Source organism: Periplaneta americana, chromosome 2 (assembly GCF_040183065.1).
Source record: "Periplaneta americana isolate PAMFEO1 chromosome 2, P.americana_PAMFEO1_priV1, whole genome shotgun sequence".
Lineage (NCBI taxonomy): Eukaryota > Metazoa > Arthropoda > Insecta > Blattodea > Blattidae > Periplaneta > Periplaneta americana.
The window spans coordinates 167,968,376-167,995,397 of record NC_091118.1 but is presented as its reverse complement, the minus strand read 5'-3'; the positions used below and the strand labels follow the sequence as shown (position 1 = coordinate 167,995,397).

General features: G+C 35.7%; 1 protein-coding gene across 6 annotated transcripts in view; it reads right to left on the bottom strand.

Moving 5' to 3' along the window:
• LOC138694789 (adenomatous polyposis coli protein-like) overlaps positions 1-27,022 on the bottom strand; it is a 531,541-nt gene that overhangs the window by 387,918 nt on the left and 116,601 nt on the right. For 5 of the 6 annotated variants that reach the window (XM_069818853.1, XM_069818852.1, XM_069818858.1 and 2 more), the window contains exon 2: positions 25,202-25,424. The exons of the other annotated variant lie outside the window; for it this stretch is intronic. In XM_069818853.1, the coding sequence (XP_069674954.1) occupies positions 25,202-25,254 (53 nt within the window). In that variant the 5' untranslated portion in view covers positions 25,255-25,424. The remainder of the gene's footprint in view (positions 1-25,201; positions 25,425-27,022) is intronic. 6 annotated transcript variants of the gene reach the window in all.

Here is a 27,022-nt window from a genome sequence, read left to right as displayed (position 1 = left end):
TATAACGGCTATAATGTGCTAACCACAAGATATTTCATTCTGGTTGGATGATCGTCCACCTCTGCTTCGGCATATGCACGTGAGGCCAGCAGCCGGCTGATCGGTCTGGGCCCTTCAAGGGCTGTGGCGCCACGAATTATTATTATTATAATTTATTTTGGATATAAAAATAAATCTATTTCAAAGTATGTGTGGAACAATTATAAGAACACTAAAAAATAAAACGTCACCTGAAACACAACTAAAATTTTATAAAACAATATATATGACCAATATTTATTATAGTTCACAGACAAAAAAAGAAAAACATACATATAATCATTGAAGCCTTACATGACATAATTTATAATTTACATATAGGCATAGATATACAATTTTTAATATAATTTCTAAACTTAACTATTTAATATAAGATGTTTTATCTTGCACTTGCGACTATTATTATTATTATTATTATTATTATTATTATTATTATTATTACAGATGTCAGTATAGTGAAATTGATCAAAATGGTTGCCTGGGGAGTCCACTGTGATCAAACGACGCTCGCAACTGCAGAGGTTATATCAGCGTCGCCGGATGTGCCGGAATTTTGTCCCGCAGGAGTTCTTTTACTTTCCAGTAAATCTACTGACATGAGCCTGTCGCATTTAAGCACACTTAAATGCCATCGACCTGGCCCGGGATCGAACCCGCAACCTTGGGCATAGAAGGCCAGCGCTATACCAACTCGCCAACCAGCATTGTGATCAGGGGAGTAACTTGTATAGAGGTAAAACAAAATGTGGAAAAAAGAACTCGATATTAAATGGCATATGAACAAGGGAAAATTTCTCCGGGGAGAGGAAAATTCGGAAAATTTTTTTATTTAAAAAAATATGAAAGGAAAAATTTCCCTTTGCAGCTGTGATGAGACAGGACATTTGTAAACATCAAGCTATGTATACATAAAGCTCTGTTTCATGATAATTAGGTTGGTCAATTGTATTTTATTTTGTAATTTCGTTATCGTTCGATTGTCTCTTAATTAGTTCCCTGTGTTTAACATTGAACCACTCCTCATTACAGTTGCATATGTTTGAAGCAGTTATTCTGCACTCGTATAACCCGTTCAAATATGTCTTAAAACCCACCCGTACACACATAGTAGTACACGTTTAGAACGACAGAGATATTGAGGATGATTAGTGATTACGAACATGACTTAACTGCATATACACGATTGTATGCGAACACAGCACTGGTGCATCACTAATCTAATTGTATGAAGTTAAAAGCGGCGTTTACTAGGCCATGTCTAATCTGATGCACGTGATTATTATTAAACTTACAAATGTGAACAACACGAGAATCCCATTAAGAACATGGAGACAGATGCATTAGCCAGCTATCGGCCACGCATGACTGAGTCGTCGACAAATGTTCCATGCTGCCACTAAATCATTCAGTAGAGGAAAGTAAGATGCAAAGAACTAAGGAAGGAAACAATGAAATATTGAAGAAAATAAATCACGTAAGGAAATAAAAATGAAATGTGGAAAGAAATACGGATACAAAGTTAAGAAAAAAATGAGGAAGAAAATAAAAGGACGGAAATAAATTTGGAAAAAAAAATTAATAAGAGAAATAGGAAAATAAATGAAGATAATGAGAAAGTAAAGACAGAAAGAAAAGAAAATGAAAAAGATAAGACGGAAATAAATACGGAGATGAATAAGCATTGTAAGAACATAAATAAGGAAGCGAATAAAGAAGAATACGAAAATCAACAGAAAAGATGGAGAGAAAAATGGAAAAAATTATAAAACTAGAAAGGCAGGGGAAAATATTGAACATTTAAACGTAATATAAGAAAAAAAAAATTAAAACCGAGAAAAGATTAAAATAACCTAAATATGGAATAAAATGAAAATAAGGAAGAAGAGGAATAAACAAGAAATCTAAAAAAAAGGAAACAGAAATACATATCGAGAAATTGAAAACAAAATAAAAATAGAAAGAAATGAATAAGCGCAATAAGAATACAAATAAGAAAAGATCGAAACAAATAAGGAAGATAATGAAAAACAGAGAAAACATAGAAACATAAGAAACTGAAGTATAAAGAAATAATGGAAACACATGAGGAAGAAAACGAAAACAGAAGAAAAGATTAAAACACTTAAGAAAAAAAAGACAAAAGAAAAACGGAAGCGCATAAGGAAGAAAATGAAAACAATTAAGGAAGAAAATGAAAGACAAAGAAACGATGGAAACGCATTAGGAAGAAAATGAAAAACAGAGCAGATATGGAAAGAAATAAGGAAATGAAAATCGTAGAAATGGTGAGAAGAATAAAGAAGAATAGAAATGGAAGATGGAAAACACACATAAGGGATATGAAAAACAGAGAAAAGACCAAGGGAAGTATGTAACAAAATGGAAATAAAATAAAGATTGAGAGAAGGAAGGAAGAAAGTGGACAAGCACGATAATAGAAATAGAAGATGGAAACAAATAAGGAATAAGATCATAAAAAGAGAAGACAAAAAAACACTGAAGAACATAAAAATAAAAATGTAAAACGAAGAAAAGACGATTGGGAATAGGAATAACATAAACAAGTACGATTAGAGTAGAAATAAGAAAGAATAAAAAGGAAGAAAATTAAAAACAAAGAAAATACGGAAAGAAAATTGGAAGAACGCGAAAAACAAAGAAATGCTGGAAGAGAGAATAAGCAAGACATGGAAAGAAATAAAAAAATATCTCTCGAAAAATAAAATGGAGCTTAATGTTAATGTTATGTTTTATTTAACGACGCTCGCAACTGCAGAGGTTATATCAGCGTCGCCGGATGTGCCGGAATTTTGTCCCGCAGGAGTTCTTTTACATGCCAGTAAATCTACTGACATGAGCCTGTCGCATTTAAGCACACTTAAATGCCATCGACCTGGCCCGGGATCGAACCCGCAACCTTGGGCATAGAAGGCCAGCGCTATACCAACTCGCCAACCAGGTCGACTAAAATGGAACTAAAAAGCTTGAAGATGCGGAGAAACGTGAAGAAATAAAGAAGGAAAGACGAGAGCAAAATAAATAAAGAAGCGACAAATTACTAATGAAGCAAAAACAAAAAGAAGAAATAGGACTAAAAATAAATATGGAACATAAATAGAAATAAAGGGCGGGAAATCTACCAAAGAATGGAAGAATTATATAAAAAAATAGGTTTTAAAACCAAATATGAAATTCATTTTCATATTCTACTCGTAGGAGGTTCCAAAGCGGACGATTTCAAAAGCCTGAACTCTGGAATACCTGTTTACGGTCCTCCTTTATCCCGCTGCGGCACAGCATTACGTAGACAGCACCCGCTCCATTAACCTTCCACCCCCACACGACTGGCTCTATGACAGATGGCTCGCTTATTGGTCCTATATTTTTCCGTTTCACGCTTTTTGCAGTCAGGGGCATAAAAGCTCAAATCCATATAGTAGCTACGAATCGCTTTTCAGAGAAATATGAGCATCACGTAACAGTACGCCTACGTCTTATTTATCTTGAAGTGTAGGCATATTAACTACAAAATTACACTTTTCAGCATTCCTGATATATGACAGTTTGAAAGACTCAATATAACTGACCTTTTTTTCATTACTTTTAATCTATGTAGCCTTAATTAACAAATAGGTATCAATCAAAATTTCATCTCAATCTTTACCGACACGACTCAAGCGGTAAGGCTTCACAGTTACAAATACGAGGGAATCAGGTTCGACTCCCGACAAAAATTATAAATTTATATCACTTCCACGGGGACTGGGTGGACGTTTCTTGTTTTGTATTTGTTCTTTGTTATCTCAAGTGAGTATTCTGAGCTGTGTTGACGGATAATTTCATTATTCTCACATGACGGAGAAACGGGTAAAAAGATCTAATCTTTTTAAGAATATGATTTTTATTTTTTTTATTTTATTGGGTTATTTTACGACACTGTATCAACATCTAGGTTATTTAGCGTCTGAATGATATGAAGGTGATAATGCCGGTGAAATGAGTCCGGGGTTCAGCACCGAAAGTTACCCAGCATTTGCTCGTATTGGGTTGAGGGAAAACCCCGGAAAAAACCTCAACAAGGTAACTTACCGCGACCGGGATTCGAACCCGGGCCACCTGGTTTCGCGGCCAGACGCGCTGACCGTTACTCCACAGGTGTGGACTTTTAAGAATATGAGGACGATCTTAGATATCTATATTGTTGTTGTTGTTTAGTCAACTGTCCGAAGACAGGTCTGAACCAAATTTGTCCATTTTTCCAAGAGCAGAAGCCGCAAAATGGGGACGAGCATTATCGTGAAGAAATCTGATATTTACAGTGTCTCTGTTAGGACGTTTTTCTCGAAGGGCACGTAGACGATGCTAGCAAACGCGCCATTTTTACTCGGTAGTCATCGCTTGTTCTGCCAGGGCGACACCTGATAGCGCCATTTCTGTCTATAGCGCAAGATTTAGATTATCTGCCAACTTTGAACGTCCGGATCAAAATAATACTCCATAAAAAATTATTGTGCGTTACTTTCCGATCCTCCCTTGTATACCATCTTACAGATTAGGCTTATTTTTCTGTTCAAGAATATTTGCGCTTCGGACCACAACTAAACCTTCGACGCTATTGGTAGGTTATTTTACGACGCTTTATCAACATCTTTGTTTATTTAGCGTCTGAATGAGATGAAGGTGATAATGCCGGTGAAATGAGTCCGGGGTCCAGCACCGAAAGTTACCCAGCATTTGCTCATGTTGGGTTGAGGGAAAACCCCGGAAAAAACCTCAACCAGGTAATTTGCCCCGACCGGGAGTCGAACCCGGGCCACCTGGTTTCGCGGCCAGACGCGCTGACCGTTACTCCACAGGTGTGGACCGCTATTGGTAATCGCTGCCGTAGACCACGATGCAATGGCACAGGATTTTATTATGTGCCGTAAATTTCAGATACGGGACCCACAGCTTTATTTTCCTGTCGTAGAAAGCCATGCTAAAAATTATATCGGCCTTCAAAAACTTTATCGTCCTCGGCTGAGACTGTCCCAGCGATCCTCGAGTTGGTAGCATGGTAGCATTATTTTGTGAACGTACTATGAAGTCTGTAACCATCTGTTCAAGCTAAAACACGTAAGACACTTCCGGGGCCAGCTGTCGTAACAGTGGTTTTCCGTAGATTTCGCAATATGTGTAAACGAATATAACTTACGTATGTCTAAAAATATAACTCCTCAGCTTTCTTTCCAGTCTCCCAAATTGCTTGTAATAAAAGTGTTCTAAAAAGTGAAAACTCGCTGTTTAAATGTTCAAACAGAACTAAACTTAGCTTCCAGTAACTTATTACAAAAAGAGAGGCCACGTGCTCCACCACAAGAAGGAACAAGAGTGCATGAGTGTTAGCCTTGGCCAACATTCTCTTAAAGTCTGCCCATTCCTTTCGCCTCTCAGGTGACTTCGTGCAGGAGTGCGGACTTTACACTGATTCGTATTTAATCTTCAGCGTTGATAATAACAGATGTGATAGAAGAATAAGATTCTCATGTGTAGTTCTCCTTCTCTTTACAAATTAAAAATTTAATTTCACAAACATTCTCCTTTTATCTTTATCTTTACTCATTTCATTTCATAAAATATACAGAGCTTTCATTTCTAAAATTCCCAGTCTAAATAACTATTTATTTCAATTCAATTTAATTTACAGAAAAAAAACACATCAATTTAGATAATGAGTGTTGCTTGCATTTTAGGTTTCGCCACCTCATCCCCCCCATGCCACACTTCCAAATTTCAAATGGCACCCCTAGACGGGAAAGACGTATTCTACGTCAAAACATCCCCTATAGAAACACTAATTGATATGTGTCGAACTGCGATGTTTTCAGTAAGCCATTAGCTTCGTGATCTACGCAAAGTCAACTGTAACTCGATAAATCTATCATTATCTTATGAACACGAATTGAACGTCAGTGGATTTTTTTAGTTGGTTATTTAACGACGCTGTATCAACTACGAGGTTATTTAGCGTCGATGAGATTGGTGATAGTGAGATGGTATTTGGCGAGATGAGGCCGAGGATTCGCCATAGATTACCTGGCATTTACCTTACGGTTGGGGAAAACATCGGAAAAACCCAACCAGGTAATTAGCCCAAGCGGGGATCGAATCCGAGCCCGAGCGCAACATCAGACCGGAAAGCAAACGCCTTAACCGACTGAGGCAACGTCAATGAATCCGGGGTTCAATACACGCCGCTTGCTGGGGACTTATGGGTCGTCCTGAGTTTCTCTATACACGTGTTTTATGCCACAAAAGATACAATAATTCGGGTCATGGACTACTCAATCTTGCCTCTTCTACTTCAATATTCATGGTTTCTTGTTGCCAACGTCATGTCCAATCCCTGGCGGCACCGCACCGCCTCGATTCTTGTATGAGTTTTCCACCCGCACCTAGTAAGAACTCTTTTTGGCGTAAGTTTGCGTTTCATATTTTTGGCGCAATGCAGTCTTTTTAACCTAATTATTACGATATTCACGGCTCTTTCAATAGCTGATTTACGCCAAAAGAAAACTAAAAAAAAGCAAGGAAAAATAGCATCTTATGCTTAGAGAACTATAGTTTGTTTGTTTTATCTACATATCTGAAACATTGTTCTTGACTACAAAACAAATCAAAAGAATACGGGCAGCAGAGACTCGTCTATTGAGATCCTTGGCACGCTACTGGATTAGCGATAATAAAAGAGCAGGCACAGAAAGCCAACTACATAAAATATGAATTACAGACCTAATAAAGACACTTTGATAGATTGGCACGACCATGTAATGAGAACCTGAGGCACTCAAAAGTAGCTGCAGCTCAGTCCTCGATTATCAGTGGTTTTATGTAGGCACAAATGTGGCTTGTGGAGTGGAATTCATCTCCATCGTATTGTCTCCACAAGTTATGTTGGTGGCTGAAAAAAAGGTGCGCGCAAAGAAGTGGTTCGTATTAGCTGCAGCGCATGCATGTAGTATGAGTCTGATAAAATAAATTTGAAGACACCGCACCGGTGCAAAAAGGGGGTTGCTCCATTTTTATAAACTTTTCAAGAAACAAAAAATTAAATGTGAAAGGATGTAATATTTTAACTAAAATTGAGGTAGTTCAGCAAGAAACACAACCTTCTCACGGTGTGTTATAATTTTCCCACTTACACAATTGTGTCACAATCACAATAAAACTGTTGGAGCTGCCTCCTTTTGCACCGGAGAGTAGTGATATCAAGATTTCATGTCTAAAAACTCCCTAATAAGGAAAATATGATTAAATAATAAGAAATAAAATTTCATAAGTAGGTATTTATTACCATCATCTATTTATTCCAACTATTTGCCTATATCATCAGGCGTTGTCTCTGACGCTCTCGTCAGAATGATGATGATACAGTTGGATGGTACGTATTTTGCTGCTAGTTATTTTACTTGAAGGTACTTTGGTCGCTTGAGTAGTGCAGATGCAAGTCTTCATTAGGTAAGGTCAGTCTAACACCATGTTTTTGTAGAACATAATGTTCCTTCATAGAACCAGTGGCAAAAACACTGCATTGATTATCATTCTGTGTATACTCCAATACACTATATGAGGATGAAGCAAACTTGTGCTTCCTCTTGTTGACTGCAGTATTCTTAAATAATGAACTGAAATGACTATTGAAATTTAAGACCATTTCCCGGGTAGTAGCTCCGGAGCCACCTATTTCTTGCTCCGAATGAAAGTTGGAGGCAAAAGTTTTTCTTCATTACGAAGGCATAAAGCTACCTCCTTTTTGCACCAGCTGAAGCAGGCTCCTTCGCTTTGTAAATACCGATCTTAACCTATAAACTGACAAAAAATGGAGCTACCCTCTTTTGCACCGGTGTCTTCATGTGTCTTTTATAATCGAAAAGTTACTTACGCCTTCTTTTTCCTTATGTCAAGATATAAGCGATGTCTCGTAGCAATACGAGATTGGCAGTAAAGAGAGAGAAGTTGTAAAATTTTTAGAAAATGTGAAGATTTAGTTACGATTTGAAGAAAAAGTATTAGATGTATATAGGTTGTTCCTGCAATAACTCCTATATGACATATTTATCGATTTTCAGATTTTTGCTGTATTAAATACCTTAGTGATACAGCAAATAATAAAATCTCCTGTATGTAATTATATTTCTTTGTTTCGAAAATGTAAGATTTCACAGTCTCCTATGTACGGCTGCCATAGGATGAATAAATGTGTTTTCTCTGGATTTTTTACTATACAATTCCAGTCTTTCTAAATTATTCTGTAGTGCTTTTATTCTGGATCTTTATGGTCACCCTCATTGAGGGCACATCATTTTGTTTAATATATATACAGTATATACTGAAAAATTTTATATTTAGCACATTGGAGTTATTGAAGGAACAACGACGATATTAGGCAACAATTGAGTACCATCCGAAGCAAGGCTTTATAACATCAGGATCGGGTCGTCCAAGATGTTCGCAGTGCTGAGACCAGACCAGACACTGAGTGAAGGCACGTCCTCGGTGTTGAACCGTAGCTCTTTCAGAAGCTCTCGAAGACACTATAAATTGTTTTTTTTTTTAACGTCGAAATATGCAATCACTGAGTATAATCGGAACTTTACGCTCATTGTTATCTAAATGTTAAGATGAATATGACAGCTGGAAGCTCTTAGGTAACAGTAATATTAAACAGAATTACTGTCAAACATTTGTAACACTTTAACGACTCTTGCACTAGATTGCACAATACTATCTAATTAAAATTACAATTATCCCGTTATGTCCGGTGGAGTGCAGGGACGTCTTGCCAAAGCAAGACGATTGCGAGTTACGCGATGCCGGGTTGCCACTCCGGGAAAGTTCAATCTAAAGGCTGGTTCACAATAGTTAATTGTGAATCGTCACATTTAAATACATTTATTTGAACAATATTTCCGTTCTCGTTCTCGTTGCCGTTTCCGTTCCCGGTTTATTGTGAACCAGCCATAAGTTTTAGGACGTTTCTTTTGCGAGTTGTCTGGATTCCTCTTGGTTCTTCACCATTGTAGATCAGAGGCTGTCAGAACTCATATTAAAGTCGTCCTCACAGCTTCTTCCATTACCCACGTTTCTGCGGCCGATTCTTGGATCCATCGGTTAGGATTCATCTCCATCACACGTTCTGCACAGGTCTATTTCAGACAGCTGGCATGTTTGCAGCATCTTTTTACCATGTTCTCATTTCTTGACTACTGACTGTGTCTAATGGACTGTCGCAAATGGAGGGGGTGCAAGGCTGATAGGTAATTCAAATACAGTAAAATCCCTCTTAACCGAACTTCGGTTAACCGAAATCCGGCTTATTCGAAAAAACGTCGCACAAAAAAAGAAAGAAAAGAAATAGCCAATGTTTTGTTTATCCCTGCAATATTTTGTTCATCCCCTATAACATGGCAATAAATTTAAGTGTCAATATCCTCACAGCAATGCCACATGTTTTCCATCTCTATCTCCCAAATACTTATTTTGTATAGTAATCGGGCGGACAGTCCAGTTAAGGGGTTAGGTACAGCTTACAGCAGTAAAATGTTTGAAAATATTAAACATTTTTGTCCTCCATTACTGTATCTTGTACAATAATAAAAATTGGTATGTGTAAGTCACTGTCATGCTATATGAAAAAAATATTTTTACGGTTTAAAAAAATTATATATATATATATATTTTTTTTTTCAAAATTCAAAATGTGCAGTTCACTGTGCAGTGATGAAGCGTTTCCCTCGTAACTCATAAACTTGTTAACTTTTTCATGTTCTCTCTCTTTTATTTTATTGCTGAAACTCATGTTTATAATATCATGCTCTTTCAGTTACATTCCTTAATAAATAATATATTTTTTGTGTTAGAAGAAAATACCGATATTTGACCATTTTGTAAAATGAATTTTTTTTATCAGACAATCTATCAAAGATAGGGAAGTTATCTTGCATCGTATTGTAGATATGACATGCATTAATACACACAAGAACTTTCATCACAGAATGTTGGATAGTTTTTTAGTTATGTGGGAAACGCTTCGTCATTGCACAATGAACTGAACTTTGAAAAAAATAAAAAATAAATTATTGTTTTAAATCGTAAAAATATTTTTTTTTCATATAGCAGAAGGATAGTGTTTTACACATACTAATTTTCATTATTGTACAAGATATAGTAATTGAGGAAAAAAATGTTGAATATTTAAAAAATCTTACCGCTGTAAGCTGTACCTAACCCCTTAAGTGCGATGTTCTTTTCGTCCCCTCCCCTCATCCCACCTACCCGGGAATTACAGGATTATAGTGTATCCATATGATGAAAGTTTCCAATTTCTCATTCATTTTAGTTATGTTCGAATTATCGTGTTATTGGTACGTCTTATTTTTTGTTACGCGAGTGTGATGTCGAGTAAAATACTAATGGATGTAAAATTTATGTGCAATTACGATATTAAATTCAATGAATTTTTGTTTATAATTTACCTGCTGAACGATCTCTTTTCCTTCCTACTTTTACCGAAAATATTTCTCATCTATTACCCGAAAAATCGCGTTATCTGGAATGCCTCCGCCTCCTTTATTTCGGATAAGCGGGGTTCTACTATAGAGGCAAACCGCAAAAGGTTCGGAATCATTACTGTATAAAATTCTCAAAATTGTGGTGAACACATTGAACTTTTGTGATTCAATTACAAGACAAACAAGCTGGACGGACTTGTATAATAAGAGGGGCGAAAAAATAAACACCATCAGTGTGACAAAACCTGCGAGACATCTAGCGTGAATCAGATCGAGATTCCAGATGAGAAGTAGCCTAACGAACCATACAGTCGCTCCTGATATTATAATGGAGTATGATTATGGTATACAGTATGTATATGGACGCAGACTGTTTTTTCAACTGTAACTTAGAGCTCGATGTTATCTCAGACTACGCACGCATACGTGAAGAGAAAGAGGTTCTGGTTTATCCATCAACGCCACGTTGTATGCTGTGCTAATACAGCCTGTCACGTACCATTAAAATGCTTGCGATCTGAATTACAGAATCGATGTAGAATATGAAGATTCCTTTCTATGAGGTGTATGCAGAGTGAATAACGAAATTATACCGCCTCTTTCCCAAAATATTTCTTAGGTAATTTTGAGTAAAAAGTTCACGTGAACATGGATCCAATTTGATGATAAATGTTAGGGTTTTTGCACTGCCTCATGGTGTAGAAACATACAACGTTTTAGAGATACAAATCGGAAACATCCATCGTTTAAGAACTACTTACCGAAACATCCACGTTTTTGAGGTAGGCGTACATATCGGAAACATTCAGCATTTTAAAGCAACATATCGGAAACATCTAACGTTTTAGAGTTACACACTGGAAACATCCGACGTTTTAGATCTACATATCAAAAACATCCAACGTTTTAAAGCTACTTAATGGAAACAGGCAACGTTTACAAGCTACTTATCGGAAACACCCGACATTTTAAGGCTACACATCGGAAACATTCAACGCTTTAGAGCTATATATCGGAAACATCCAACGCTTTAGAGATACATATCGGAAACATTCAACGTTTCAGAGCTACAGTATATAGCGGAAACATCTAACGTTTCAGACGTACATATCGAAAACATCCAACGTTTTAAAGCTCCATGTAGGAAACATCCAACGTTTTAGAGATATAGGTATATACAGGAAACATCTAACGTTTTAGAGCTACATATCGGAAATAGCCAATGTTTAAGAGCTACTTATCGCAAACATTCAACGTTTTAACGCTCCATGTAGGAAATATCAAACGTTTTAGAGATTTTAGAGCTACATATCAGAAATAGCCAACGTTTAAGTGTTACTTTTCGTAAACATCCAACGTTTTAAAGCTCCATGTAGGAAGCATCCAACGTTTCAGAGTAGCAGAAACATCTAATGCTTTAGAGCTACATATCGGAAACAGCCAACGTTTTAGAGCTATATATCGGAAACATCTAACTTCTTGAGTTAATCGGAAACATCCTACGTTTTAGAGCAACATAGTGAAACATCCAACGCTTTACAGCTACAGATCGGCTTCAACAATAGGTAATGAGAAAGAAAGGGAAACCCATCTATTAGATTAGCCATCAAGAGCTGTCCATCTGTCCATTTCTGGAGAATGGCTTTCGGTAGCTGACCCAATAAGTTTCCTTTTGTTGCTCCGTCTGGCGATACGTAGCTCCGAAACGTTGTATGTGCAAAGTGACAAAGTGTAAAACTCTAAAAATTCCCCCCTGGACCGCAGTGAAAATCTTGACTTCTATTTATAAGTCCAATTCTCAATAATTTTTGGCGTCTATTTTAATCTTAACAAAATGACAATTAAAAATACAGAATATAAAAAAGTGACAAATTACTCGTATCTGAGGAAATGACTATGATTTCGTATAATGTCTATACAGGAATTAGGGTAATGGAAATATATTAAAGCAGAATATACTATTGAGAGGACAAGAGAAGAACTGTTTTTGAGTCCCAACAATTAAGAACTAACTGGCATACTATATATAAATAGATACGGATATCTTGTGAATATGACTATTGCTATTGCTATTTATCCATCTGTATGTAAGTAATGCTAAGCTTGTATTAACCTTCTCTAGTTACGCATGTATTGAGCACGCACGTTCATATCAAAATATAACTGAATAATTTTATTATTTTTAAATATATATATTGCATCTTCCCGTGGATTATAATAAAGTCTACCTCGCAGGTTTGTATATATGCGGGCCACCTTTGTGTTTAGGAATGGACTCGTTCACATTGTTGATTTTATCAGATATGACGTAAGCATTTCCATAGCGACCGAAGTCGAATGACATCAATGTTATTGCCGTTTAAAAAAAAATACTTTCGCTTGCTCTATTAATGTAGTTTCAATAAAGACATATTATGTCAAAAAACGTTTACAAAAATATTGCATTATGAGCCGACAATACATAATAATGAAGCTTCTTTATTCAAGTTGCGTAAATATGTGTGTATTTTTTTAGAATAAATAGTTTTTATCGCTTAATACTTTATTTCACAGAAAATAAAACAAACAGTGGTTTATGAATGGCATGTTTGAATCTGACTAGAGTTTCAACTGATACTCATAAAACTATGTTTAAAGTAGATTTAAAAAATCACTTTCCGTTTCAATGCAGCTGACCGCATACGTGTAAATCGCTCATCCAAATGGCCGTCAGAGATACAGGAACCAATCAACTAACGCGTTTACTTTGCATTTCACACGCCTGGCCACGCCGCAAAGCTACAAAGCCTGATTTACAGCAATATAATCCTGAAAATGGGACACAACTGAGTTTCTATTCGGAACAGGACCCAAATTTCCATTAAATTATATTATTCAAACTGACTCTGAAATAAACTTCGTGACGATATAACATAGTGAATCAATGTCTGTATTCAACATTCTCGCTCCTAGTGAAAAAATTACCTATATGAAGTTACGTAAGACGATATATTAACGGTAGAGTGTATGCTGTATAAACATGTAGACTATACTTTTTGGACCTATCTGGCCTACAGGTTGGAAATTACTGTATATAACTATGCAGATTTTAATAGTTCATTCCTTGGAGAGAGTACAACAAATACCATACTAGTTGCAAGAGAATACTTTAGTCAGGAAAATTAATTTTATCCTAAATGTTGACAAAATTTTTACTCGATAACTATCCGTACTATTTTGATGTTTACTCTTATTATTAGAGAAACTGATAAGGAATGATTTATCCCTTTGCTAAATGTTAAATGTTATGTTTTATTTAATGACGCTCGCAACTACAGAGGTTATATCAGCGTCGCCGGATGTGCCGGAATTTTGTCCCGCAGGAGTTCTTTTACATGCCAGTAAATCTACTGACATGAGCCTGTCGCATTTAAGCACACTTAAATGCCATCGACCTGGTCCGGGATGGAACCCGCAACCTTGGGCGTAGAAGGCCAGCGCTCTACCAACTCGCCAACCAGGTCGACTTTATCCCTTTGCAGTTTTAAAATAAAACTGACGGTTTTCTTGCAAATTAAATAAACGGATTAACATGTATCGTTATTTTCTCTCATTAGGAAGTCTGGCAGCCCTATTGTAGTGACTAAGGGACGGAATGCTGCTATACAGACCGAATGCGTGTGTGTATTCGTAGGTGAGCCGACGTTGCGCAGTTGCCAAACTTTCAGCCTAATCTTCTAATTAACCACGCACTTAACTGCATAATGAATAAAAGTCAAATACATAGTGATAACTGATAAGTCTATAGGCCTTTACAATATGGCCATAGAACAACAAACACACCGAGCAAATAATATAGAAATACACTAACTGCCAATCTAAAATAGTTTTCGCATAGGTTACGTATAAAAGTATAACAAGTAAAATACGAGTTCATAGTGATAACTGATAAGTCTATAGACCTTTATAATACTTAATAACGTACATTTTCATTTTATCAAAAGAAATACTCTTTCTATGTTCAGAAAAATTATTCGTATGTGAAAAATATTCATTCTACGTCACAAGATGTTAATGTAGCAAGTCTGAAATATGATACAGTATTTCTTACTATATCATAAAGTGAACAATTGCTTTGTGAATCTAATAGTGCAGCTCGTATGTAGCATACGATCATCTTAAATCCATAATTATTTTCAATGATACTTTTCATATTTTCTTTAACGACATACGGATTGGTATAATATTATTCTTCCACATATCTCACGGCTTCAGTCATTTCCACTTTTCTGGACTGCGGCAGAATGATTGTTATAGGCAATTCAATTATCTGAAGGGATATTGAATCATACCAACATTATATATACAGTATATCGAAAAAGAATTATGTATACTTGACGGTTTCTCTTCATTGCTTATTTGCTAAGTAAAGAGAGGTGTTCCAAGTGTTTTTTTTTCATAGCACAGTGTCCCTGGGCTAGACTACTGTTCGTTTCGTAGATTAAATTTCCACATTACATAATTCCCAGTAAAATGTTTCTCCATTTGTTACTCTGGTTATGAGAAAATTTTTGAAGTATTACATTCAACTTCTTGTGACTGGAGGAATTAACTTCCGTCACGTTGAAAAACGTTCTTTAACTTGAACAACCCTACTGCAAACGTTAGTACGCTCCCAAATTAAATTTGCGTCCCGTGAATGCAAAAGAGACGAGCGCTAGTAGCTCTAATTGCTCTAGTTGTTAGTATACAACTTACTGTTTCGTCTGTGAGTTCATGTCACAAGAGATAATGCAATGAGTAAGGTAATATAAATAATGTGTGTAAGAAATATGTACAGTATATAATATTTTAACACTTTCAGAGTATTTACACGGATACAATACCTTCAGCACCTCCTATACATGTGTATTCACCACTATCTCACACAACTCGCTGGTACGAACAATAAACACCTCTTTATCAGCTTAGTATTTACTCATAGGTCACAAAGGTCAGAGGGAAATGGAATGGCTATTCACATTCTTTCTGGACGCAGATTTAACTTGGGCGCGTATAGCTTATGTAATGAAACTGATTCTCTACAGTACATATTATTGTAATATAATGACCAAGTCATCCAACCCTAGTTGCAGATATTCTGTGGGTGTTTATATGAACAGAGTATAGCATGCTAGTGCAATAGATCTATATGTCTGTTGCATACAACTGAAAACAATGTTTTGGTACGAACTTCCTAAGACTGTACGTAACAATATATTTCTTTAGTCATATTAAATATTCAAACTTAATATGGTTCAAGGCTTCAACTATGTTCAACGTGCACCATCAAGAAGGCAAAAGAAAGGTTTAAGAGCTATTCTGCAAATCTACCATTCCTGATATACATGTAGTAGGGCTACTTTTTTTTCTTTACGTTACGTTGCACCAGTTACAAACACATTGTTTTTTTCTGCATTAATGTGTAACTCTCTACACCATATACAGACATGGATACATGTCCTCATACTCCATTTGAATGCTGAATTTGTTGCAAAAGTATTACGAACATGTTTGCCTGATGCATATTAAATAACACAATAGATTAAATAAAAACTGATGATGCACAATTAAAACTTTCTGTAAGCTATTTTACGCTTTCCAATAAATCTTACTTCAATTTGCAGGGAAAAACTACTGTTACAGCCACTGCAATGTAATATAGACTGATGGTATTTGCTACACATCCCTTCCTACCCTCTATCCATTCAATGTATGTTATAATCTGACGCTGCAATAAGGGTTGAAGGGAACACTGAGAATATTACACCCTAGAGGGTTGATATTAAAATATAACACTTGTTCTTATTTTAAGGGGAGGGGAGACTGAGGGTACGGTCCTAAAAGAGAAAAGAGTACTCTTTCGCCTGTATACAGACTTTAATACCAGACATCGCTTCATATTAATGCTGCAATACATGGGGCAGATAGATTTATCACCCTCCACCCCTGCTGGCTGTCTGACGGCCGTTGCTCGATATTACTCTGAGTTTACGGAAATCACAGCCACCGGCTACGTGTCCCTGGAGACAGAGGACCCGGATCGATGCCCAATCAAGGTGAGTGGTTTATGAACAACAAACGGTCGCCAAGAAGAAAGGAGCAATTTCATCACATGTTCTCCAAGATTGGACTACAGTCCTTTTCCCTTGGATATTGTAAATCAGCATGAAACACAACTTGCATACGCCTCCGACAATGGTGAGCTGAAATCCACGTAAAGGGCACATTTGCACTCCTCTGAGCTCAGAGGACGAATATTCAATTGTCTCAGAAGTAGGGCAACAACGAACGTGAGTAGTAATATCACAGGATCAAGGACTGACAGCATGAAATGCGCTTAAGGCATCCCGGCTGTTAAAACAAGTGTTTTTAAAGTTTCCGCAAATGTAATTGTATCTAAGGCAAATATTTATATTACATTACAAACTTGGGACACATATTTATACAGCGCCAGGGAAGCTGAAGCTGTACTTACATTCCGATATTTTGTAAAGTTAGGGAGTATAAACTAAGCAAAGTAAGTAAAATCGAAAATTACAACATACAGCGTCCAAATAAAAATATTATTTATTATTACCATAGGCCAATCAATTAATAGCAACGGCAAAGAAAACTTTCAATAGAGAAAGGAGCATCTTCTGTGGACATTTGGAAAAAGAGCTAAGGAAGAGTCTAGAGAAAAAATGCATCACGTCGGGGTGATGATGCGGTGGCACGCCATCCTGCTAAACTAACACTAACTAAACAACGACGGGTCGTTAATTCGAAGTGTGGCATTGTCTCTAACAGTCACTTAAAAGAAAAATACCCTATTATTGCTCTGTGGGGCAGACAGTACCCTGGCATATTATATTAATACGTGTGGATTTTCGTTTGCCTAGTACACATAGTTAAGTCGATTAATAGTGCTATTCAATTTCAAAGTGGCTTCATCTGACCAAAAAATTACATCTTAAAAAGCTTTCTTTTCTTCAACATGTGGAGCAATAACACAAAATTAAAGTCATCTATCTGGATCGTCGGCGTTCATTGCAAGAATATATAACATAATTCACGTCAACTTCTCACTTTGCAAAGTGCGATGAACAAAGAATCTAGACACTAATCTCAAGAGAACATTGCATACAGACTTCGGGGATTATGCGAATTTCTGTAACACTGTTTCAACACTTCCATTATCCTTTGACGTTCTCAATCTTACGTTTAATTCTTCGGTCATTTTTTTTTTGCACCGCAATTTTGTAATTATTGTTAGCCTACCTGGTGATTAAATTCCAATTTCGTTCAACTGTTTGCACCTCAGAATTCTTCATTTTCAGTCACTTAAGCATTTACCTATGTTACTCATATGATAACTGCTCTCCGCCATTTTCATTTAGATTGTTATTAGAATCTTCTGGCGGAATGCACCACTACTAAACGACGAAAGCACACGTTACTACACTGCGATATATATTGCATTCTCCCATTCTTTCTAACATCCTTGTCTTCATTTTTATGTAATATGCCTACTAGCATTCAAAATGTGTATAAAATTTATTAGTACATACTGCACATGTTACTTAGGTACAAATTCCTCTGAAAATATTGAAACAAGTGACTTACAACTTCAGAAATAATATAGGCCTCTTATATACTCATTAAACTAATCCAACAATAAGATTCTAATAAGCATACAAAGCCTATTTACATGCAAATACTTTTTTAATTTTAAAAATCAGCACTTATTTATTTAAGCATCTGATAACAGTTGTTACATTGTTATAATTATATTCATAATGTAGCTGCATATTTATCTATCGAAATTTTTCATAAAAAAACGACAGCTATATTTCCCTACTAAGCACAGAGGGAGTATAGTGTCCGAGTTTTATTAATATCCAGCCGGCATCAAAGACGACGCTTACCTTTGAAGAGATAAGAGTTAATTTATTGATTAGGCCTTCTCAGATGCCGCTCCAGTCACAAGAAGCAGTAACATATGACTACCAATGATGAGTCAGCATTTTTTATTCACGTACCGATATCAACTCCACGTGGAGTACGAAACACTGTTGTATCAAGTTTATTGACGCGAGTTCAAATAAATATCTCGCTAATGATAATTGTAACTAGGAACGATCTTTACAGCGGAAACGTGACTACAACGCTTCACACTGCAAGTATCGATGCGTGCAAAAAAGCGCAACACAAATGCTTCCGACTGGGTATTAAATGAACTCGCCGACTATAATTGCAATCTAATTAGTTCTGAGGTAACTGCACTAAAGCGCTTAGTATAACATGTATAAAAATGCACATATCCGTAATTATACATAATTTTTAAGGTATTTAGGGCCTCGATACGACCATGAAACTTCAGTAGCCTATTAGGTGCAAAATACTCCACAGAAATGATATGTCATTACCTCATTTTTCATAACATTTGCTGTTACCTCCCCTCCTCCCATATTAAGTAGGGCAGTATAACACTCTGAATTTTGGACTTGAAGATATAAAAATGTCGGTGAAAAAAAAAAGGCATTTTCAATAATAACAGGAGTTACAGTGTCTTACGAAAATGTTCATTCGAAAGTCAAAATTGATTATTTAAACTGACACCATCTACATACAGTATATCTCAGTCAGTTCAGAAACTTAATATAAAATGTTTAAACAATTTCTAATCATTCTTGAAGTTCTGGTTCCATTCAGATCTATAATGGGCGCCACAATAAAACAGAATTATAAACAAAACACTAACAGTACAATTAAATCTTAAACAGTACAATCAATTCAGAACTCCAGATAAAGTGGTACAAAAACATACAGAAATGACCTTTGACATCTGTCTAGCCAAGCATATTTATGTGGAACCAGTTGGAGACAGGACGTCGGACGTTCTGAAACTACGACAGAAAGAAGCAACAGTTCCATTGACCTCAGTACGGGAAAGCAGTATTTGAATTGGCAAATGACAAGGAGCGAGAACAAGAACGAGAAGGATCTGAACCCGGGAGCAATGAGTTTGTAATCACAAGCACTATTCAATGTGCTACAAAGGTGGAATGAAACTTATTATACTGAGTAAACGGTTATTATTATTTCATACTTATCCTCAAGCTAAGGTCTTTAAAGATACGAAGTACAGTACATGCTAATACGAAATACGTAAAATGTTAGTATATATGTACAGTCTTAAAAAAAAGTTTTGTCGCGCAGATACTTCATGTCTCAGAAAGGAGGCAGTGCGCATGATCAGACATAAAACGAAACAAAACTATTTTTTTTATCTCAACTAGTTGTTCTCTTGTGAACCAGATCGCTCGTCCTCTGAACTTTTTTATAAGACTGTAAGTATGAGCAATAAGTGTAACGTTCATCATCATCATCATCATCATCATCATCATCATCATCGGCTCGACAGCCCTGTGTGCGCCCTCGCCTTCTTTAGAAACTTCCGAGACACACACTCATGTCCTAGGATCTAGGCCATATTCGAATCCACGATCGCAACCTTCCTGCAAAGCCAAAGCTCAAATCTATGTGCTTTATTAACCTCTGCGGCTACCAAGATAGGGAAGTCTACATGAAGGTTGAATTTTAAAAAGTAGGCCTTATAATATAATATAATAAATATAATAAATATAATATAATATAATATAATATAATATAATATAATATAATATAATATAATATAATATAATATAATAGTTGGGAGACCGGAGGGAAAAAGACCTTTAGGGAGGCCGAGACGTAGATGGGAAGATAATATTAAAATGGATTTGAGGGAGGTGGGGTATGATGATAGAGACTGGATTAATCTTGCACAGGATAGGGACCGCTGGCGGGCTTATGTGAGGGCGGAAATGAACCTTCGGGTTCCTTAAAAGCCATTTGTAAGTAATATAATATAATATAATATAATATAATATAATATAATATAATATAATATAGCATAGCATAATATAATATAATATATAACATAAGATAACATAATATAACATAACATAACATAACATAACATAACATAACATAACATAACATAATATAATATAATATAATATAATATAATATAATATAATATAATATAATATATTATATAATGGTGACCAAAAGGACTGCCCGCATTGAAATTATTAAGCCTGAACTCTAATGTGCAGTTCACATGAGCTATGGAAAATTGTTCGCCAGTTTACGTCGATTAAATCGATTCATAGATCATTCATACATGTGCTATAAATCGCGTAACTCTTTGCATTTTGATTATATTAGAAACAATTACAAGTAATTAGGTTAAAGAATAGAGTAAATAAAAAAAACACCTTGACTCGAATCCGTGACTTCACACAGAAATGATCACGTCATATGGCCGCATGTGTTGTGAACATACGCTTTTGACAATGCGTGATGCTTAATTCTTAAATTTATAAATTTTCAAGCTGGAAAATCTTTTTGCCTGCCATTGCATCCTAGATAAGGAGCAATTAAATCGTTAAGATCTAGTCTATAAAATAAATTATTGTTATTTTTTAAATAAGATTTTTTTACTGATAATATGCTAATTTGTTGATGAGCATAATTTGAGAGAAGAGTGGATTCCTCTTTTATGTATTTTAAAATAATTACGTTTCATTATACATAATTCACATATACGTACGCATATGTACAAGGCGTGATCAAATAAAACCTGTTCGATATGAATTATAAATAATTTACATGTACGCACACATGTGTGTACTATAGGGTGAGGCGAAAAATTGCTGATTTTTTTTATAACGAATTACCCGCATTGCCTATTTATGTAAGTTATTTGTCTGCTAAATCTCGTTCAATTTGCTAAGTTTTTTTTTTTTGCCTCTAACTTCCATCTAAATATTTTTCTCCGCTTAGCAAGCAATATTGATAGTTCATGCTAGTTTAGACTCACGTGAATAAGCACAAAATATTTTTTAATACATTCCATTGCACTTAACTTACATAAACATAAAAAATTTAAAAAAAATTGGACTACACAACAACAACAACAACTCAACCTTCAAAATACTCGAAAATTTGATTTAGTTTCAAAACTTGGCAGATCCTGTCGGATTTGATCCTAGCTCGGATGAAAACATCTCTTGCGTCAGATCCTACAACAAACACGCTAGCCTCGGTTATAAATTTCACACATCATTCCACTGATTGAGAAAATTTTGAGAAATGTACCACTGGTGTTGGTTTTTGTTCGCAAAACAACTGCAAATCTTCATCAGAAATATATTTTGAAATAGGAGACTCGGAATTTTTAATTGTCTTGTATAATTTTCGTTTTTCTCTTATCGGGATTTAAGAATACGCCGCAGTTCCAGTTCTCGTATATGTGTTCTCTCATCAGTTAACATACTTAACATCGGTTAATATTTCCCGGATGAGCAAAATAAGCACTCCATTGCATGACGGGATCTATTATCGTCTCTATACTTTTTGTAAAAAGTTGTAATATATTATCACGACGTACCATTGTGTCTTTAATTTTTCTTTCCTCTCGTAAAGACAATTTCCTAGTCATCACAAAATCAACGTTCCCAATAAACATTTGTCTTGAAATTCGTTGATCTGTGAGAAAAACGTGTTAATTTAAGGGTACTTTTCGCATCTTTTCAAATTTGCACGTAGTGGTAGGATAGTACGATAGTAGTAGTTCACTGGATATTATTTTAACATCATGTAAGTGATTAATTTTCATTCAGTGATTCTACAAAATATAGAAAGCGATTCTTAAAAATGTTAGGAATTAAGTTGTTTCAAAGTTGCGTAAAAGTTGTTTCAAAAATATGAAGGCCATAAACCTTTATCCTTTTCACGATGCACACCCCGTTGTGCTCAAATTTTCAAGAGATGCGTTATCTACATCAATGACCCTATAAACTGTCTTACGCACCCCGGCTACTCGCTTTCTATGGCCTCTGCGAAAAATAAGCTTCCATTCTGAAAATAAAGAAATTAACTCATAAATCTACACATAACTACTTCATTTCTCGTTGCCTCCCTTGTAGGAAATGTAATTTCTTTCCTTCGGAAACGATCTAAATAATACGCATACACTCAAACTATGATTCAAAAGGGGGAAGACCTGACAATGAACTGTTTCAAGTGTTTTGAAAGTAATATTATGAAGATTGTGTTTTGATAACGCGAGTTCGTCATAATACAATATCTTGAATTTATATTTAATTTGTTATAGTACTTAATAACATGGATCATATGCGGAGACTAAAGGCTGGTTCACAATAAACCTGAAACGGGAACGACAACGAGAATGAGAACGGAAATATTGTTAAAATAAATGTATTTAAATGTAAGGATTCACAATATTGTGAATGCTCACATTTAAATACATTTATTATAACAATATTTCCGTTATCGTTGTCGTTTCTGTTCCCGGTTTATTGTGAACCAGCCTTAAGAGGAAGACAGAAAATAGGAAAGATTGGAGAATGCTGAGTTTGCAGTGGAAGACTACTGTTTGGCAGAACACTATGTATGTAGGCTCTGTAGAGTACTTAATTAAGGCACTCTCAGGTCAAGCTAGTTAGCCGCTGAACTCGATGTTCGTGGTTTCAAACACGTCTGAGGGCCATGAAGATAAAAGACGATAAAAAATATACTCCCGATTTCTTCCCTCTTTAGAAGTGACTATAATTGATTCTGAATAATAATAATAATAATAATAATAATAATAATAATAATAATAATAATAACAATAATAATAATAATAATCACCTCCATCAAGGATACGGCTCTTTGAACACAAACTCACACATGAAAGAATACGAACAACTACAGTAAGCATTCATAAACAGTACGACGGTAGCGTTGAATGTACTTTTAATACTAGTGCGAAAAGTATTTTAACACTGACTTTCAACTGCGTCGATTCCAATTGTTTCTCCACCAGATGTCACAAGGCAGCAAACGCAACCGATCAATAAATCGGTTCAAAAATATCAGGCTTGCATTTGAAAGTGTTTGTTTCTGGTTAAGAATTGTAAACAAATTAAATAAATTGCTTCAGCAACTATTTTATTGATAGCTATATGAAACAACAAAGAATTCGATGTAATTATACAAAATTAGGAAGCATCTGAGTTTGAACCGAGGACTTCTCGCTCTGCAGTAGAATGTCTACCACTGAGCTATACCACCGCCTGCTTTTAATGTGATAAATTTCCACTATTATAATGAGGGGAATACAGCAGTGGAGGAGTCGGGGAAATCGTCTTTATAGCAAAACGGGCGAAGACTGTCTAAAATAGTGTACGACATATATAGCTATGTTAAAAATGATATGAATTATTCTGTTCGCGGGATTCTGAAACATCCCCACTCACAGAGTAAAATGCCATTTTTAACACTTGTATCGCAAATAACTACATATTTATGTACAGTAGTGGCAAAAAAAACCGGACCGACTCTTGTAGCTGATTTCATAGCCTTCTTCACTCCAGAGCACGATAGACTGTTAACTAAGACTTTCGTGGTTCGAATCCTGCCTGGGAAGGAAACTTTTTTTTGTTCCTTATTCAAATTTATTCCCAATACTTTTCGATTGCTGGTAAAATTTATGTTCTGGGAATAATAAGTTAATTAAGTAGTAAAATATCGCTGCAATCGAAAAGTATTGGGAATAAATTTGAATAAGGAACAAAAAAAAAAGTTTTCTTCCCAGACAGGATTCGAACCACAAAAGTCTTAGTTACCAGTCTATCGTGCTCTGGAATGAACAAGTCTCTGAAATCAGCTACAAGGGTCGGTCCGGTTTTTCTTTTTGCCACTACTGTACCCATAATGGAATTTATATTAGACTGCTTGGTTGATGCATTCATTAGGTCATGTATTGCCATACAGAAAATACATTGGACCGCATTCTGCAGAAAGCAACCAACCCACAAACAAATTTAATGTCTCAATAATTAAATAATTTCAAGGAATCATATTTTGAACAAAGATACGTCCTATAATACGCTTTTACTTAAAGCAATAAGTATACAGTTACATTTATTTGGGAATTTATTACTCACGTTTAACTTTAAAGTGCATTTTTATAAGTTTAGATATCATGTGGGTTGCTGCCTTTTTGCAAAGTGTGGTCAAATTTGTAAATCCCGTATGACTCAGAAGGCAGCCTTTGCGGCTATAAATCCAACGTATCTGGGTTCGATTCTCAGCGAATAATTATTTGTGGAAATGCAACCAAGTAAATTGAAAAATAGAGAGTTAAATCCTGGGGATTGACAGTTGGCACTATATTAACTGTAATATTATATTCTAGTATCTATTACCATTATGTATTTTCTTTCTTTCGTTTGTGTTGTTTGTTTTGTTGTTTTTTCTCTTATGCATTTTGTATATATCTATGTAAGCCACCTGTAATTGGAAGCCTGCATCTGTTCGTGGTGGATTTAAAATTAAATAAATAAATAAATAAATATTAGGATAAGCCATGATAAAAATAGTAATAGAAAAAAGTGCCAAGATGGAAAAGAACAGCATTTCAGCTACAAAAACGGTCCTTCAGCTGTAAACAAGATATCGTTTATAAACATATAATTAAAATATTTAATACTTACTCCCACTCCAGGAGTGACTCCAAGACGCTCCGTCGAGGCTGTGTGTCACGCATGGTTCATTCCGTTCTTCCACTTTAAACTGCTAAAATTCACTCACAGTCACTCACTGTCCTACAAGTTCACATCACAACTTATGTCAGGGGCACATGTAATGTACAGTACATTTTCGGAGCTCCAACGATAACATGACTTGTTTCATTCCTTCGGCTTCAGAGACGCTTTACTTCATATTTCCATGAAAAAATAAGAATATTAGTAAATATTGAAGCAGCAATAAGTAATGTAACTTCATGAACAATTACGTACATTGTGGTTTTGAAGTATACCGGTACATATTTGTAAAGGCTAAAGCGCAAAAATTTGTTGTGTGAAAGCCACGTCGTGGAATGGACGTTTGTCCGTTGTGAATGTCATGTCCTGTGATATCTTATAAGGACTTTCCCATACCTTCACGTCAAATTCCGTTTTACGAGAACAGACAGCGCAATTAATATCCGGAGAATATAAACAAGCGGTAGCCTGTTCCCTCCCTCTACGGGCCAATCAGAAGAGGAGATTGCGAGCATGTGACCTTGCGTGGCTGTTTACATTTTCCAGATATCTACTGCGCAGAGTGTGCACGGGTAAAATAATATAAAATTATAGGTTGAAATATACCATAAAATGTTTACCTTTACTAATAACTTTTTTGAACATTACTGATAGGCCTGATTGAACAATTTTTCTAATTGAGGCGGTCAGAAGCAAAGGGGTGTAAAAACACTTACGTTATTTTCCATAAAATGTGATTAAAAGTTACTAAGCATTCATAATTCCGCGAGGTTTTAATTTTAAATGTTAATGTGCGATGTGGTTTACCACTGAAATCTTAAATGCTTTACTTTACCCTGGATGCACTTAAATTATAATTTTATAAATGTCACTTACACCCTTTGCTTCTAACCGCCTCAATTGTAGGTAAAGAAAACAAGCCGAGTCACATCTGATACTATACTAAAGGCAGCTTGGTTAAAGAAAATATATAATTTAACTAGAAAAAAAAATATATATATATATTATCAACTGTGTGTTGTACTATCGTTTGAATGCCTGTAAGGATCTTCCTACCATTTCTTCCAATAGGAACCCAGGTCAAATACAGAACATTTTTATATAGTCTACAGGTCTAGTATAGATGACAAATTAAAGCCATGTTCAGTTGTTTCAAGCGTTAGTGCAACGAATCATATGACAGTAACGCCATTCGAATGCAGGCATCACATTGTGTCTTACAGATCGCAATGACATTCTTATGATTTCGTTTGTAGTATAGCCTACCCGTGGAAGCTTTGATTTGCCCAGTCTCAAATATCTCCTCGTAACAATAGGAAAGAGGTGTATATACATAATACGATGTCTTCTTTTGCCCCGAACTCTTATCCCGTTCACCATTCCTTCCAGTATATCCTTCAGTAGGTAGTTTCTTCTCAGCCATTGACCCAACCAGTTCCTTTTTCTCTTTCTGATCAGTTTCATCATTCTTTCTTCACCCACTCTTTCCAACACAACTTCATTTCTTATTCTGTCTGTCCACTTTACACGCTCCATTCTTATCCATATCCACATTTCAAATGCTTCTATTCGTTTCTCTTCATTTCGTCGAAATGTCCATGTTTCTGCTCCATACAATGCCACACTACACACAAAGCACTTCACTAGTCTCTTCCTTAGTTATTTTTCAAGAGGTCCGCAGAAGATGCTCCTTTTTATATTAAAAGCTTCCTTTGTCATTGCTATCCTCCTTTTGACTTCCTGGCTGCAGCTCATGTTATTGCTTATAGT